The 14,203-nt window shown below is 45.8% G+C and overlaps 1 protein-coding gene across 1 annotated transcript in view; it reads left to right on the forward strand.

Moving 5' to 3' along the window:
- The window catches only part of lrrc73 (leucine rich repeat containing 73), a 137,714-nt gene that overhangs the window by 105,122 nt on the left and 18,389 nt on the right, over positions 1–14,203 (forward strand). The window contains exon 5 of the mRNA XM_067985230.1: positions 9,364–9,553. Coding sequence (XP_067841331.1) covers positions 9,364–9,553 — 190 coding nt within the window. The remainder of the gene's footprint in view (positions 1–9,363; positions 9,554–14,203) is intronic.

Raw genomic sequence — 14,203 nt, forward strand, 5'->3', positions numbered from 1 at the left:
GGCCTGCTCAAGGGTTCTTAAAATGAGTTAGTGGTTTCTGTTTTAAAAATTCAATTTCAGTTGCCTGTTCTCTCATTTTCCTTCATGCAGTAGCTGGTTTTGCTGCATAATCCTCCATTTTTGAGGTTTTTTTTGCTGACTGAGATTTTCTTCATTATTCTTGGTTCCTGCTAGCATTTAAATTGCATCACACAAAGTGGTGAGGATGGCTATTCCTTTGGGTATTCTGGATGTACTAAAGGATTGACTCAATGCTCTTGGGGAACGAGGGATGGAAATAAATGCAGCATTGCCAACACCTCAAAAACAAATTTTAAAAAAAGGTTAATGACGGGCCAACAATTGCAGGTGCATTTTGTCCACGGCTATTACTACCCTAAGCCTTAAATTTATGGAACCTACTACATGTTCCTGGATATGTCAGAGGAGACTGGAGACTGAGGAGAACATTACCACTTCACAAGAAAGGTTGTATCAGAATTGTATCCTTGGCTGCAGGAACAGGGATAACTCTTCCCATAGGACTGAAGGTTTCCAGAGCACGAAGCTTTCATGCTACTGAATTCTTCCAAGTCACCACAAGGGACATCAGGCAGTCTGCATGCCACAGTGTCTGCATTTTTGGAAGTGGAAGAAACATGGGCAGGATGGTGTTTGGGAGAGCAGGAATAACTTTAGCATCCTTGTCTGCTAACGCCATTGATAAAAATCCTCATTTGCCCCGACACTGACTCCCGCCCATAGCCAGCGAGAATAACGGTGGGCAGGAGTGGAAAGTCACTGGGAAGATAGGAGCAGGAGAAGGCCATACGGCCCCTCAGGCCTGCTCCTCCATTCAATAAGATCATGGCTGATCTTCGACCCCAACTCCACTTTCCCGCCTGATCCCCATATCCCTTGATTCCCCTAGAGTCCAAAAATCTATCAATCTCAGACTTGAATATACTCAGTGACTGGAATTCTCTACCCCAGAGGGCTGTGTATGTTCAAAGATTCACAACCCTGAGTGAAGAAATTCCTCCTCATTTCAGTCTTAAGTGGCCGACCCCTTATCCTGAGATTATGCTCCCTAGTTCTAGACTCTCCAGCCAGGGGAAACAATCTCTCAGCATCTACCCTGTCAAGCCCCCTCAGAATCTTCTATGTTTCAATGAGATCACCTCTCATTCTTCTAAACTCCAGAGAGTATAGGCCCATTCTACTCAACCTCTTCTCATAGGAGAACCCTCTCATCCCAGGAATTAATCTAGTGAACCTTCGTTGCACCACCTCTAAGGCAAGTATATCCTTCCTTAGATAAGGATTCCGAAACTATACGCAGTACTCCAGCTGAGGTCTCCAGGTGAGCCCTGCACAACTGTAGTAACCATGATGTGGAGATGCCGGTGATGGACTGGGGTGGACAAATGTAAGGAATCTTACAACACCAGGTTATAGTCCAACAGTTTTATTTGAAAATCACAAGCTTTCGGAGCTTACCTCCTTCGTCAGGTGACCCCTCACTCACCTGACGAAGGAGGTAAGCTCCGAAAGCTTGTGATTTTCAAATAAAACTGTTGGACTATAACCTGGTGTTGTAAGATTCCTTACAACTGTAGTAAGACTTCCTTACTCCTGTGCTCCAACCCTTTGCAATAAAGGCCAACAAGCCATTTGCCTTCCTAATTGCTTGCTGTACCTGCATGATAAGTTTTTGTGTTTCTTGCACGAGGACACCCAAATCCCTCTGTACACCAACATTTAATAGTTTCTCACCATTTAAAAAAATATTCTGTTTTTCTTTTCTTCCCACCAAAGTGAATAACCTCACATTTCCCCACATTATACTCCATTTGCCACCTTCTTGCCCACTCACCTAACCTGTCTATATCCCTTTGCAGACTCTTTGTGTCCTCCTCACAGCTTACTTTCCCACCTTGCTTTGTATCGTCAGTAAACTTGGATACATTACACACGACTACATTTGATTAGATACATTACATTCCATTAGTCTTTTTGATTATTTTCTGTTCCTGTCCATGACATTTTATGTGCACGGACCCCTAAGTCTTTTTTTTATTCGTTCATGGGATGTGGGTGTCACTGGTGAGGCCAGCATTTATTGTCCATCCCTAATTGCCCTTGAGAAGGTGGTGATGAGCCGCCTTCTTGAACCGCTGCAGTCCGTGTGGTGAAGGTTCTCCCACAGTGCTGTTAGGAAGGTAGTTCCAGGATTTTGACCCAGCGACGATGAAGTAACGGTGATATATTTTTCCAAGTCGGGATGGTGTGTGACTTGGAGGGGAACGTGCAGATAGTGTTGTTCCCATGTGCCTGCTGCCCTTGTCCTTCTAGGTGGTAGAGGTCGCCGGTTTGGGAGGTGCTCTCTTTGGACCTCTACTGTTTTGAGCTTTTCACCATTTAGAAAGTACTCTGATCGTTCCTTTTTTAGGTCCAAAGTGGATGACCTCTCACTTGTCCACACTGAAATCCATTTGCCTCAGTTTTGCCCATTCACTTAATCTATTAATATCTCTCTGTAATTTTATGCTTTCATCTACACTGCTTACAAGGTGTCATCGGCAAACTTAGATATGTGGCTCTCTATCCCGTCATCTAAGTCGTTAATAAATACAGTTGGAGTCAGGCCTCCACTGGGGGTCAGGCCGCCACTGGGGGCCAGGCTGTCACGAGGAACCTTGGTTAGACCACACTTGGAGTAATGTGAACAGTTCTGGTCTCCATATTATAAAAAGGATTTAGAGGAGAAGGTGCAAAAAAGATTTACAAAGATGATACCAGAATTGAGGGGTTATACTATCAGGAAAGATTGAACAGGCTGGGGCTGTTTTCTCTAGAAAAGAGAAGACTGAGGGGTGACCTGATAGAGATCTTTAAGATTATGAAAGGCTTTAGATTCCTGGGGCATTGGGACGAGTTCTGGGGGAGGTGGGACCTGTACAGGCCGGACGGGTTGCACCTCAACAAAACTGGGACCAATCTCATCACTGGGAGGTTCAGTAGTGCTGAGGGGGAGGGTTTAAACTAATTTGGCTGGGGGATAGGCACCAGGATGTAGCATTGGAAAGGAGAAACAAGGTGCACAAAGGGTTGCGAGAGACAGATAACACTAGAGTAAGAAATGGTGTGGTACTAGGTAGGATCAGACTAAGAGAGAATACAAGAAGGTCTAAGATAGGTTTAGAGTGCATGTGTGTAAATGCACGAAGCGTGGTAAACAAGGTTGGTGAGCTGCAGGCGCAAATAGCCACATGGGAATATGATGTAGTGGCGATAACAGAGACCTGGCTCAAAAAAAGGGCAGGAATGGGTACGAAATATTCCTGGATACAAGGTGTTCAGGAAAGATAGGGAAGGAAAGAAAGGAGGAGGGGTGGAGAATATTGCAGTGCTGGAGAGAAAGGATGTCCTGGAGGGGTCAAGGACAGAATCTATTTAGTTAAAGTTAAGAAACAATAGAGGTGCCATTACACTCCTGGGTATATTCTATAGGTCACCAACTAGTGGGAAGGAGATAGAGGAGCAAATTTGCAGGCAAATTACAGAGAGGTGCAAAAGCCATAGAGTAGTGATAACGGGGGACTTTAATTATCCTAATATATGATGTGGAGATGCCGGTGATGGACTGGGGTTGACAATTGTAAACAATTTTACAACACCAAGTTATAGTCCAGCAATTTTATTTTAAATTCACAAGCTTTCGGAGGCTTCCTCCTTCCTCAGGTGAATGTTGTGGAAATGAAATCCTCGAAATGAAATCGCATTTATAAATCACAGAACAATGCTTGGTCATTACAGACAGTCTTTTCAACTGCCCGTTGCCAAGGCAATCAGTGTGCAGACAGACAGGTGTTACCTACAAGGTCTCCGAATATACAAATCACCAAAAAAAACCACAGAGATAGAGAGGTAGAAACATAGAAAAGACAGCAACTGACCCGTTATATTAAAAACAGATAACATTTGTTCGCTGGTGGGGTAACGTGTAGCGTGACATGAACCCAAGATCCCGGTTGAGGCTGTCCTCATGGGTGCAGAACTTGGCTATCAATTTCTGCTCGACGATTTTGCGTTGTCGTGTGTCTCGAAGGCCGCCTTGGAGTACGCTTACCCGAAGGTCGGTGGCTGAATGTCCTTGACTGCTGAAGTGTTCTCCGACTGGGAGGGAACCCTCCTGTTTGGCGATTGTTGCGCGGTGTCCGTTCATCCGTTGTCGCAGCGTCTGCATGGTCTCGCCAATGTACCATGCTCTGGGGCATCCTTTCCTGCAACATATGAGGTAGACAACGTTGGCCGAGTCACAGGAGTATGAACCATGTACCTGGTGGGTGGTGTCCTCTCGTGTGATGGTGGTGTCTGTGTCGATGATCTGGCATGTCTTGCAGAGGTTGCCGTGGCAGGGTTGTGTGGTGTCGTAGACGCTGTTCTCCTGAAAGCTAGGTAATTTGCTGCGAACGATGGTCTGTTTGAGGTTGGGTGGCTGTTTAAAGGCGAGTAGTGGAGGTGTGGGGATGGCCATAGCGAGGTGTTCGTCGTCATTGATGACATGTTGAAGGCTGCGGAGAACATGGCGTAGTTTCTCCGCTCCGGGGAAGTACTGGACGACAAAGGGTACTCTGTTGGTTGCGTCCCATGTTAGTCTCCTGAGGAGGTCTATGCGATTTTTTGCTGTGGCCCGTCGGAACTGTCGATCGATGAGTCGAGCGTCATATCCCGTTCTTACTAGGGCGTCTTTCAGCGTCTGTAGGTGACCATCGCGTTCCTCCTCATCTGAGCAGATCCTGTGTATTCGCAGGGCCTGTCCATAGGGGATGGCCTCTTTGACGTGGTTAGGGTGGAAGCTGGAAAAGTGGAGCATCGTGAGGTTGTCCGTGGGCTTGCGGTAGATTGAGGTGCTGAGGTGCCCGTCTTTGATGGAGATTCGTGAATCAGTTTCTTTCTTGGACACACGAATCTCCATCAAAGACGGGCACCTCAGCACCTCACTCTACCGCAAGCCCACGGACAACCTCACGATGCTCCACTTTTCCAGCTTCCACCCTAACCACGTCAAAGAGGCCATCCCCTATGGACAGGCCCTGCGAATAAACAGGGTCTGCTCAGGAGAGGAGGAACGTGATGGACACCTACAGACGCTGAAAGACGCCCTAGTAAGAACGGGATATGACGCTCGACTCATCGATCGACAGTTCCGACGGGCCACAACGAAAAATCGCATAGACCTCCTCAGGAGACTAACACGGGACGCAACCAACAGAGTACCCTTTGTCGTCCAGTACTTCCCCGGAGCGGAGAAACTACGCCATGTTCTCCGCAGCCTTCAACATGTCATCAATGACGACGAACACCTCGCTATGGCCATCCCCACACCTCCACTACTCGCCTTTAAACAGCCACCCAACCTCAAACAGACCATCGTTCGCAGCAAATTACCCAGCTTTCAGGAGAACAGCATCCACGACACCACACAACCCTGCCACGGTAACCTCTGCAAGACATGCCAGATCATCGACACAGACACCACCATCACACGAGAGGACACCACCCACCAGGTGCATGGTTCATACTCCTGTGACTCGGCCAACGTTGTCTACCTCATACGTTGCAGGAAAGGATGCCCCAGAGCATGGTACATTGGCGAGACCATGCAGACACTGCGACAACGGATGAACGGACACCGCGCAACAATCACCAAACAGGAGGGTTCCCTCCCAGTCGGGGAACACTTCAGCAGTCAAGGACATTCAGCCACCGACCTTCGGATAAGCGTACTCCAAGGCGGCCTTCGAGACACACGACAACGCAAAATCGTCGAGCAGAAATTGATAGCCAAGTTCTGCACCCATGAGGACGGCCTCAACCGGGATCTTGGGTTCATGTCACACTACACGTTACCCCACCAGCGAACAAATGTTATCTGTTTTTAATATAACGGGGCAGATGCTGTCTTTTCAATGTTTCTACCTCTCTATCCCTGTGGTTTTTTTTTGGTGATTTGTATATTCGGAGACCTTGTAGGTAACACCTGTCTGTCTGCACACTGATTGCCTTGGTAACGGGCAGTTGAAAAGACTGTAATCACCAAGCATTGTTCTGTGATTTATAAATGCGATTTCATTTCGAGGATTTCATTTCCACAACATTCACCTGAGGAAGGAGGAAGCCTCCGAAAGCTTGTGAATTTAAAATAAAATTGCTGGACTATAACTTGGTGTTGTAAAATTGTTTACATTTATCCTAATATAGACTGGGAGAGTAATAGTGTTAAAGGGCAGAGAGGGGGAAGAATTTCTGGTGTCATCAGGAGAACTTTCTTGATCAGTACATTTCCGGCCCAATGACGAAGGAGGCATTGCTGGATCTGGTTCTGGGGAATGAGGCGGGTCAACTGGAGCAACTGTCTGTGGGGGAACATTTAGGAAACAGTGATCATAGTATCATAAGGTTTAGATAAGCTATGGAAAAGGACAAAGAGCAATCTGGAGTAAAAATACTTAATTGGAGGAGGGCCAATTTCAGTGGGATGAGAATAGACCTGGCCCGGGTAAATTGGAATCAAAGATTGTCAGGCAAAACTGTAATCGAACAATGAATGGCCTTTAAAGAGGAGATGGGTCAGGTACAGTCGAGGCACATTCCCATGAGGGGGAAAAGTAGGGCAACCATAGCCAAAACTCCCTGGATAGAGATAGAGAGTAAGATGAAGCAGAGAGAGGGGGCATATGACAGATGTCAGGATGATAATATAAGTGAGAACCAGGCTGAATATAGTAAGTTCAGAGGGAAAGTGAAAAAGGAAACAAGAGGGGCAAAGAGAGAGTTTGAGAAAAGACTGGTGGCCAACATACAAAGGAAACCAAAAGTCTTCTATAGTCATATAAATAGTAAACAGGTAGTAAGAGGAAGGGTGGGGCCAATTAGGGAACAGAAAGGAGATCTACTCATGGAGGCAGAGGGCATGGCCGAGGTACTAAATGAGTGCTTTGCATCTGTCTTTACCAAGAAAGAAGAAGCTGCCAAAGTCACAGTGAAAGAGGAGGTAGTTGAGATACTGGATGGACTAAAAATTGATAAAGAAGGGGTCCTTGAAAGGCCAGTTGTACTTAAAGTAGATAAGTCACCCGGTCCGGGTGGGATGCATCCTCGGTTGCTGAGGGAAGTAAGGGTGGAAAATGCAGAGGTACTGGCCATATTCTTCCAAACATCCTTAGATATGGGGGTGGTGCCAGAGGACTAGAGAATTGAAAATGTTACACCCTTGTTCAAAAAAGGATGTAAGGATAAACCCAGCAACGACAGGCCAGTCAGTTTAACCTCAGTGGTGGGGCAACTTTTAGAAACGATAATCTAGGACAAAATTAACAGAAGCGTTTGATAAAGTGCCACATAATAGACTTGTCAGCAAAGTTGAAGCCCATGGAATAAAAGGGGCAGTGGCAACATGGATACGAAATTGACTGAGGGACAGGAAACAGAGAGTCGTGGTGAACGGTTGTTTATCGGACTGGTAGGAGGTGTACAGTAGTGTTCCCCAGGGGTTGGTTCCTAGCACCACTGCTTTTCTTAATATATATTAATGACTTGGACTTGGGTGTACAGGGCACAATTTCCAAATTTGCAGATGACCCAAAACTTGGAAGTGTAGTGAACAGTGAGGAAGATAGTGATAGACTTCAAGAGGATATGGACAGGCTGGTGGAATGGGTGGACACATGGTAGATGAAATTTAATGCAGAGAAGTGCGAAGTGATACATTTTGGTAGGAAGAACGAGGAGAGGCAATATAAACTAAAGGGTGCAATTCTAAAGGTGGTTCAGGAACAGAGAGACCTAGGAGTATATGTGCACAAATCATTGAAGGTGGCAGGGCAGGTTGAGAAAGTAGATAAGAAAGCATACGGGATCCTGGGCTTTATAATAGAGGCATAGAGTACAAAAGTATGGAAGTCATAATGAACCTTTATAAAACACTGGTTCGACCACAACTGGAGTATTGTGTCCAGTTCTAGGCACCGCACTTTAGGAAGGATGTGAAGACCTTAGAGGGTCTTCACATCCTTCCTAAAGTGCGGTGCCAAGAGGAGGGTGTAGGAAAGATTTACTAGAATGATTCCAGGGATGAGGGACTTTAGTTACGCGGATAGACTGGAGAAGCTGGGGTTGTTCTCCTAGGATCAGAGATGGTTGAGAGGAGATTTGATAAAATCATGAGGGGTCCAGACAGAGTAGATAGAGAGAAACTGTTCCCATTGGCGGGAGGGTCAAGAACCAGAAGACACAGATTGAAGGTGATTGGCAAAAGAACCAAAGGTGACATGAGGAAAAACTTTTTTACACAGCGAATGGTTAGGACCTGGAATGTACTGCCCGAGGGGGTGGTGGAGGCAGATTTGATCGTGGCCTTCAAAAGGGAACTGGATAAGTATTTGAAGGGAAAAAATTTGCACGGCCAAAGGGAAAGGGCAGGGGAGTGGGACTTACTGGATTGTTCTTGCAGAGAGCTGGCACGGGCTCGACAGGCCGAATGGCCTCCTTCTGTGCTGTAACCATTCTATGATTCTATGTTGGGGTAGACGTAGAGAAGATGTTTCCACTTGTGGGGGAGACCAGAACCAGGAGCCATAAATACAAGATAGTCACTAATAAATCCAACAGGGAATTAAGGAGAAATTTCTTTACCCAGAGAGTGGTTAGAATGTGGAACTCGTGACCACGATGAGTAGTTGAGGTGAATAACATTGATGCATTTAAGGGGAAGCTCGATAAGTATATGAGAGAGAAAGGAATAGATGATATGCTGATAGGGTTAGATGAAGCAGGGAGGGAGGATAAACACCAGCAGGGACCTGTTCGGCCGAATGACCTGTTTCTGCGCTGAACATTCTCTGCAATTCAATGTAACTCACCAATAGTCATTTATGGCTATGTATCCAACATGGACCACAAGAGGGCACCCAAACCCACTTTTTGCCTCAGCCTCCGAGTCTCATTCTGTTCTTTCCTCTTTTGCTGCTGTTACTCAACTTCTTTTTGTTACTTTCCTCACTTTTTTGTCTGATTCCACCCATTATTTCTGTGTTCCAGTCCTCTCTCGATTATAACGGACAAAATCTCTGCAGTGCAGGAAGACACTGAGACAAATTGTAGTGCAACGTCTGAGATCTTCTAACCTGTGATACAGTCAGGATTGTTATTAGCCGCTGAGCCATTGGGAAGTTACTTTATAGGATCGTCACATGGAAATGAATGTTGCGCATGACAAAGTTGGAATGATATAATGATTTATAAGGAACAGTGAACCACCTCGTTCCTCCCTTCCCCATGGACAGTGGCATAATTCTGCATTTGTTCTGTCTCCCTCAGATATTTCTGGATATGGTGGAGAATTATCCCACCTCCATGCGGACCCTCATCCTAGCAGAAAATAAGATCAGCTCGGAACTACAGCAGCAAATCTCGGATCTACTGTCCGATGGAGAGGAAGAGGAGGAAAATGAAAACGAAGGGCAAGAAGATGCAGGAAGAGAGAAGGAAATCTGGATTTCTCAGAGCAGTGAGGAACTGTATTTAAATAGATCATTGCTATTGTTGGTGTTGGATCAAAACAGGCCAAAGACCCCATGCTATCCATTGCATGGGACAGCTCTGACATAATGAGGGCAGAAGCAGTGCATAGGATCTGGTACTAAGAGAGGGAGGTTTCGGAGTCAGTGGTTTGTAATGGGCAGTCTGGAGTCATTGGCGTGAGTTGAATACTGTAGGAGGTGGTTGCCCATATAACATGAGTTAATTTTGTGCGAAATGCTTTTGGATGCTTCAGAGAGCCATGACCAGTTGCGACATAAACACCATTCCTTCTGTTTTTTTATCAGTTTAAGGCCCACAATTGCAATGCAGTGGGTCTGCAATATGTTTTTAAACATCTCTGATCATTCATTCTATTTCTGCCTTCATCTCTGATACTTTAGTTATTTCTCCCTCCATCTCGCAAACTTCAGTTTCTCTCCTCCTCCATCTCTGAAACTTTAATCTATTTCCCCCTCCATCGCTGAAGCTTCATTCTATTTCTCCCTCCATCTCCGATCCTTCATTCTATTTCTCCGTCTCTCTCCGATCCTTCAATCCATTTCTCCCTCCCTCTCCGATCCTTCATTCTATTTCTCCCTCCATCTCCGATCCTTCATTCCATTTCTCCCTCCCTCTCCGATCCTTCATTCCATTTCTCCCTCCCTCTCCGATCCTTCATTCCATTTCTCCCTCCCTCTTCGATCCTTCATTCCATTTCTCCCTCCCTCTCCGATCCTTCATTCCATTTCTCCCTCTCTCTCCGATCCTTCATTCCATTTCTCCCTCCCTCTCCGATCCTTCATTCTATTTCTACCTCCATCTCCGATCCTTCATTCCATTTCTCCCTCCCTCTCCGATCCTTCATTCCATTTCTCCCTCCCTCTCCGATCCTTCATTCCATTTCTCCCTCCCTCTTCGATCCTTCATTCCATTTCTCCCTCCCTCTCCGATCCTTCATTCCATTTCTCCCTCTCTCTCCGATCCTTCATTCCATTTCTCCCTCCCTCTCCGATCCTTCATTCTATTTCTCCCTCCATCTCCGATCCTTCATTCCATTTCTCCCTCCCTCTCCGATCCTTCATTCCATTTCTCCCTCCCTCTCCGATCCTTCATTCCATTTCTCCCTCCCTCTTCGATCCTTCATTCCATTTCTCCCTCCCTCTCCGATCCTTCATTCCATTTCTCCCTCTCTCTCCGATCCTTCATTCCATTTCTCCCTCCCTCTCCGATCCTTCATTCTATTTCTCCCTCCCTCTCCGATCCTTCATTCTATTTCTCCCTCCCTCTCCGATCCTTCATTCTATTTCTCCCTCCCTCTCCGATCCTTCATTCTATTTCTACCTCCATCTCCGATCCTTCATTCCATTTCTCCCTCCCTCTCCGATCCTTCATTCCATTTCTCCCTCCCTCTCCGATCCTTCATTCCATTTCTCCCTCCCTCTTCGATCCTTCATTCCATTTCTCCCTCCCTCTCCGATCCTTCATTCCATTTCTCCCTCTCTCTCCGATCCTTCAATCCATTTCTCCCTCCCTCTCCGATCCTTCATTCCATTTCTCCCTCCCTCTCCGATCCTTCATTCCATTTCTCCCTCCCTCTTCGATCCTTCATTCCATTTCTCCCTCCCTCTCCGATCCTTCATTCCATTTCTCCCTCCCTCTCCGATCCTTCATTCTATTTCTACCTCCATCTCCGATCCTTCAATCCATTTCTCCCTCCCTCTCCGATCCTTCATTCTATTTCTCCCTCCATCTCCGATCCTTCATTCCATTTCTCCCTCCCTCTTCGATCCTTCATTCCATTTCTCCCTCCATCTCCGATCCTTCAATCCATTTCTCCCTCCCTCTCCGATCCTTCATTCTATTTCTCCCTCCATCTCCGATCCTTCATTCCATTTCTCCCTCCCTCTTCGATCCTTCATTCCATTTCTCCCTCCCTCTCCGATCCTTCATTCCATTTCTCCCTCCCTCTCCGATCCTTCATTCTATTTCTCCCTCTCTCTCCGATCCTTCATTCCATTTCTCCCTCCCTCTCCGATCCTTCATTCTATTTCTCCCTCCCTCTCCGATCCTTCATTCTATTTCTCCCTCCCTCTCCGATCCTTCATTCCATTTCTCCCTCCCTCTTCGATCCTTCATTCCATTTCTCCCTCCCTCTCCGATCCTTCATTCTATTTCTACCTCCATCTCCGATCCTTCAATCCATTTCTCCCTCCCTCTCCGATCCTTCATTCTATTTCTCCCTCCATCTCCGATCCTTCATTCCATTTCTCCCTCCCTCTTCGATCCTTCATTCCATTTCTCCCTCCCTCTCCGATCCTTCATTCTATTTCTCCCTCTCTCTCCGATCCTTCATTCTATTTCTCCCTCCCTCTCCGATCCTTCATTCTATTTCTACCTCCATCTCCGATCCTTCATTCCATTTCTCCCTCTCTCACCGATCCTTCAATCCATTTCTCCCTCCCTCTCCGATCCTTCATTCTATTTCTCCCTCCATCTCCGATCCTTCATTCCATTTCTCCCTCCCTCTTCGATCCTTCAATCCATTTCTCCCTCCATCTCCGATCCTTCATTCTATTTCTCCCTCCCTCTCCGATCCTTCATTCTATTTCTCCCTCTCTCTCCGATCCTTCATTCCATTTCTCCCTCCCTCTCCGATCCTTCATTCTATTTCTCCCTCCATCTCCGATCCTTCATTCTATTTCTCCCTCCATCTCCGATCCTTCATTCCATTTCTCCCTCCCTCTTCGATCCTTCAATCCATTTCACCCTCCCTCTCCGATCCTTCATTCCATTTCTCCTTCCATCTCAGATCCTTCATTCTATTTCTCCCTCCCTCTCCGATCCTTCATTCTATTTCTCCCTCCCTCTCCGATCCATCATTCTATTTCTCCCTCCATCTCTGAAACTTCAGTCTGTTTCTCCCTCCATCTCTGATACTTTAATCTATTTCTCCCTCCATCTCTGAAACTTTAGTCTATTTCTCCCTCTCTCTTCGATCCTTCATTCTATTTCTCCCTCCCTCTCCGATCCTTCATTCTATTTCTCTCTCCCTCTCCGATCCTTCATTCTATTTCTCCCTCCATCTCCCATCCTTCAGTCTATTTCTCCCTCCATTTCTGAAACTTCAGTCTATTTCCTCCTCCATTTCTGAAACATGAGACGATTTCTCCCTCCATCTTTGATACTTTCGTCTATTTCTCCCTCGATTTCCGAAACCTTTGTCTTTCTCCCTCCATCTCTGAAACTTCAGTCTATTTCTCCCTCATCTCTGAAACTTTAGCCTCTCTCCTCCTCCATCTCTGAAACTTTAGTCTATTTATCCTTCCATCTCTGAAACTTTAGTCTATTTCTCCCTCCATCTCTGAAACATTAGTCTATTTCTCCCTCCAACTTTGATACTTTAATCTATTTCTCCCTCCGTCTTTGATTCTTTCGTCTATTTCTCCCTCGATCTCTGAAACTTTAGTCTCTTTCTTCCTTCATCTCTGAAACTTCAGTCTATTTCTCCCTCCATCTCTGAAACTTTAGTCTCTCTCCTCCTCCATTTCTGAAACTTTAGTCTATTTCTCCCTCCTGCTCTGAAACTTTTGTCTATTTCTCCCTGCATCTCCGATACTTAAGCCTATTTCTCCCTCCATCTCTGACACTTTAGTCTTCTTCTCTCTGCTTCTCCGAAAATGTAATCTATTTCTCCCTCCATCTCTGAAACTTCAGTCTCTTTCTCCCTCGATTTCTGATACTTTAGTCTATTTCTCCCTCCATCTCTGAAACTTGAGCCTCTCTCCTCCTCCATCTCTGAAACTTCAGTCTATTTCTCCCTCCATCTCTGAAACTTTAGCCTCTCTCCTCCTCCATCTCTGAAACTTTAGTCAATTTCTCCCTCCATCTTTGATACTTTCGTCTATTTCTCCCTCGATCTACGAAACCTTCGTCTCTTTCTCCCTCCATCTCTGAAACTTCAGTCTCTCTCTCCCTCCATCTCTGAAACTTTAGCCTCTCTCCTCCTTCATCTCTGAAACTTTAGTCTATTTCTCCCTCCATCTCCGATCCTTCATTCTATTTCTCCCTCCCTCTCCGATACTTCATTCGATTTCTCCCTCCATCTCTGAAACTTTAGTCTATTTCTCCGTCCCTCTCTGAAACTTTAGTCCATTTCTCCCTCTCTCTTCGATCCTTCATTCTATTCTCCCTCCCTCTCCGATCCTTGATTCTATTTCTCTCTACCTCTCCGATCCTTCATTCTATTTCTCCCTCCATCTCCCATCCTTCAGTCTATTTCTCCCTCCATTTCTGAAACTTCAGTCTATTTCTCCCTCCATCTCTGATACTTTAGTTTGTTACCGCCTCCATCTCTGAATCTTCAGTCTATTTCTCCCTCCATCTCTGAAACTTTAGTCTATTTCTCCCTCCATCTTTGAAACTTTGGACTATTTCTCCCTCCATCTCTGAAACTTTAGTCTATTTCTCCCTCCATCTTTGAAACTTTAGTCTATTTCTCCCTCCATCTTTGAAACTTTAGACTATTTCTCCCTCCACCTCTGAAGCTTCAGTCTATTTCTCCCTCCATCTCTGAAACTTCAGTCTATTTCTCCCTCCATCTCTGATACTTTTGTGTCTTTCAACCTCCATCTCTGAT

This window comes from Heptranchias perlo, chromosome 5 (genome assembly GCF_035084215.1).
Source record: "Heptranchias perlo isolate sHepPer1 chromosome 5, sHepPer1.hap1, whole genome shotgun sequence".
Lineage (NCBI taxonomy): Eukaryota > Metazoa > Chordata > Chondrichthyes > Hexanchiformes > Hexanchidae > Heptranchias > Heptranchias perlo.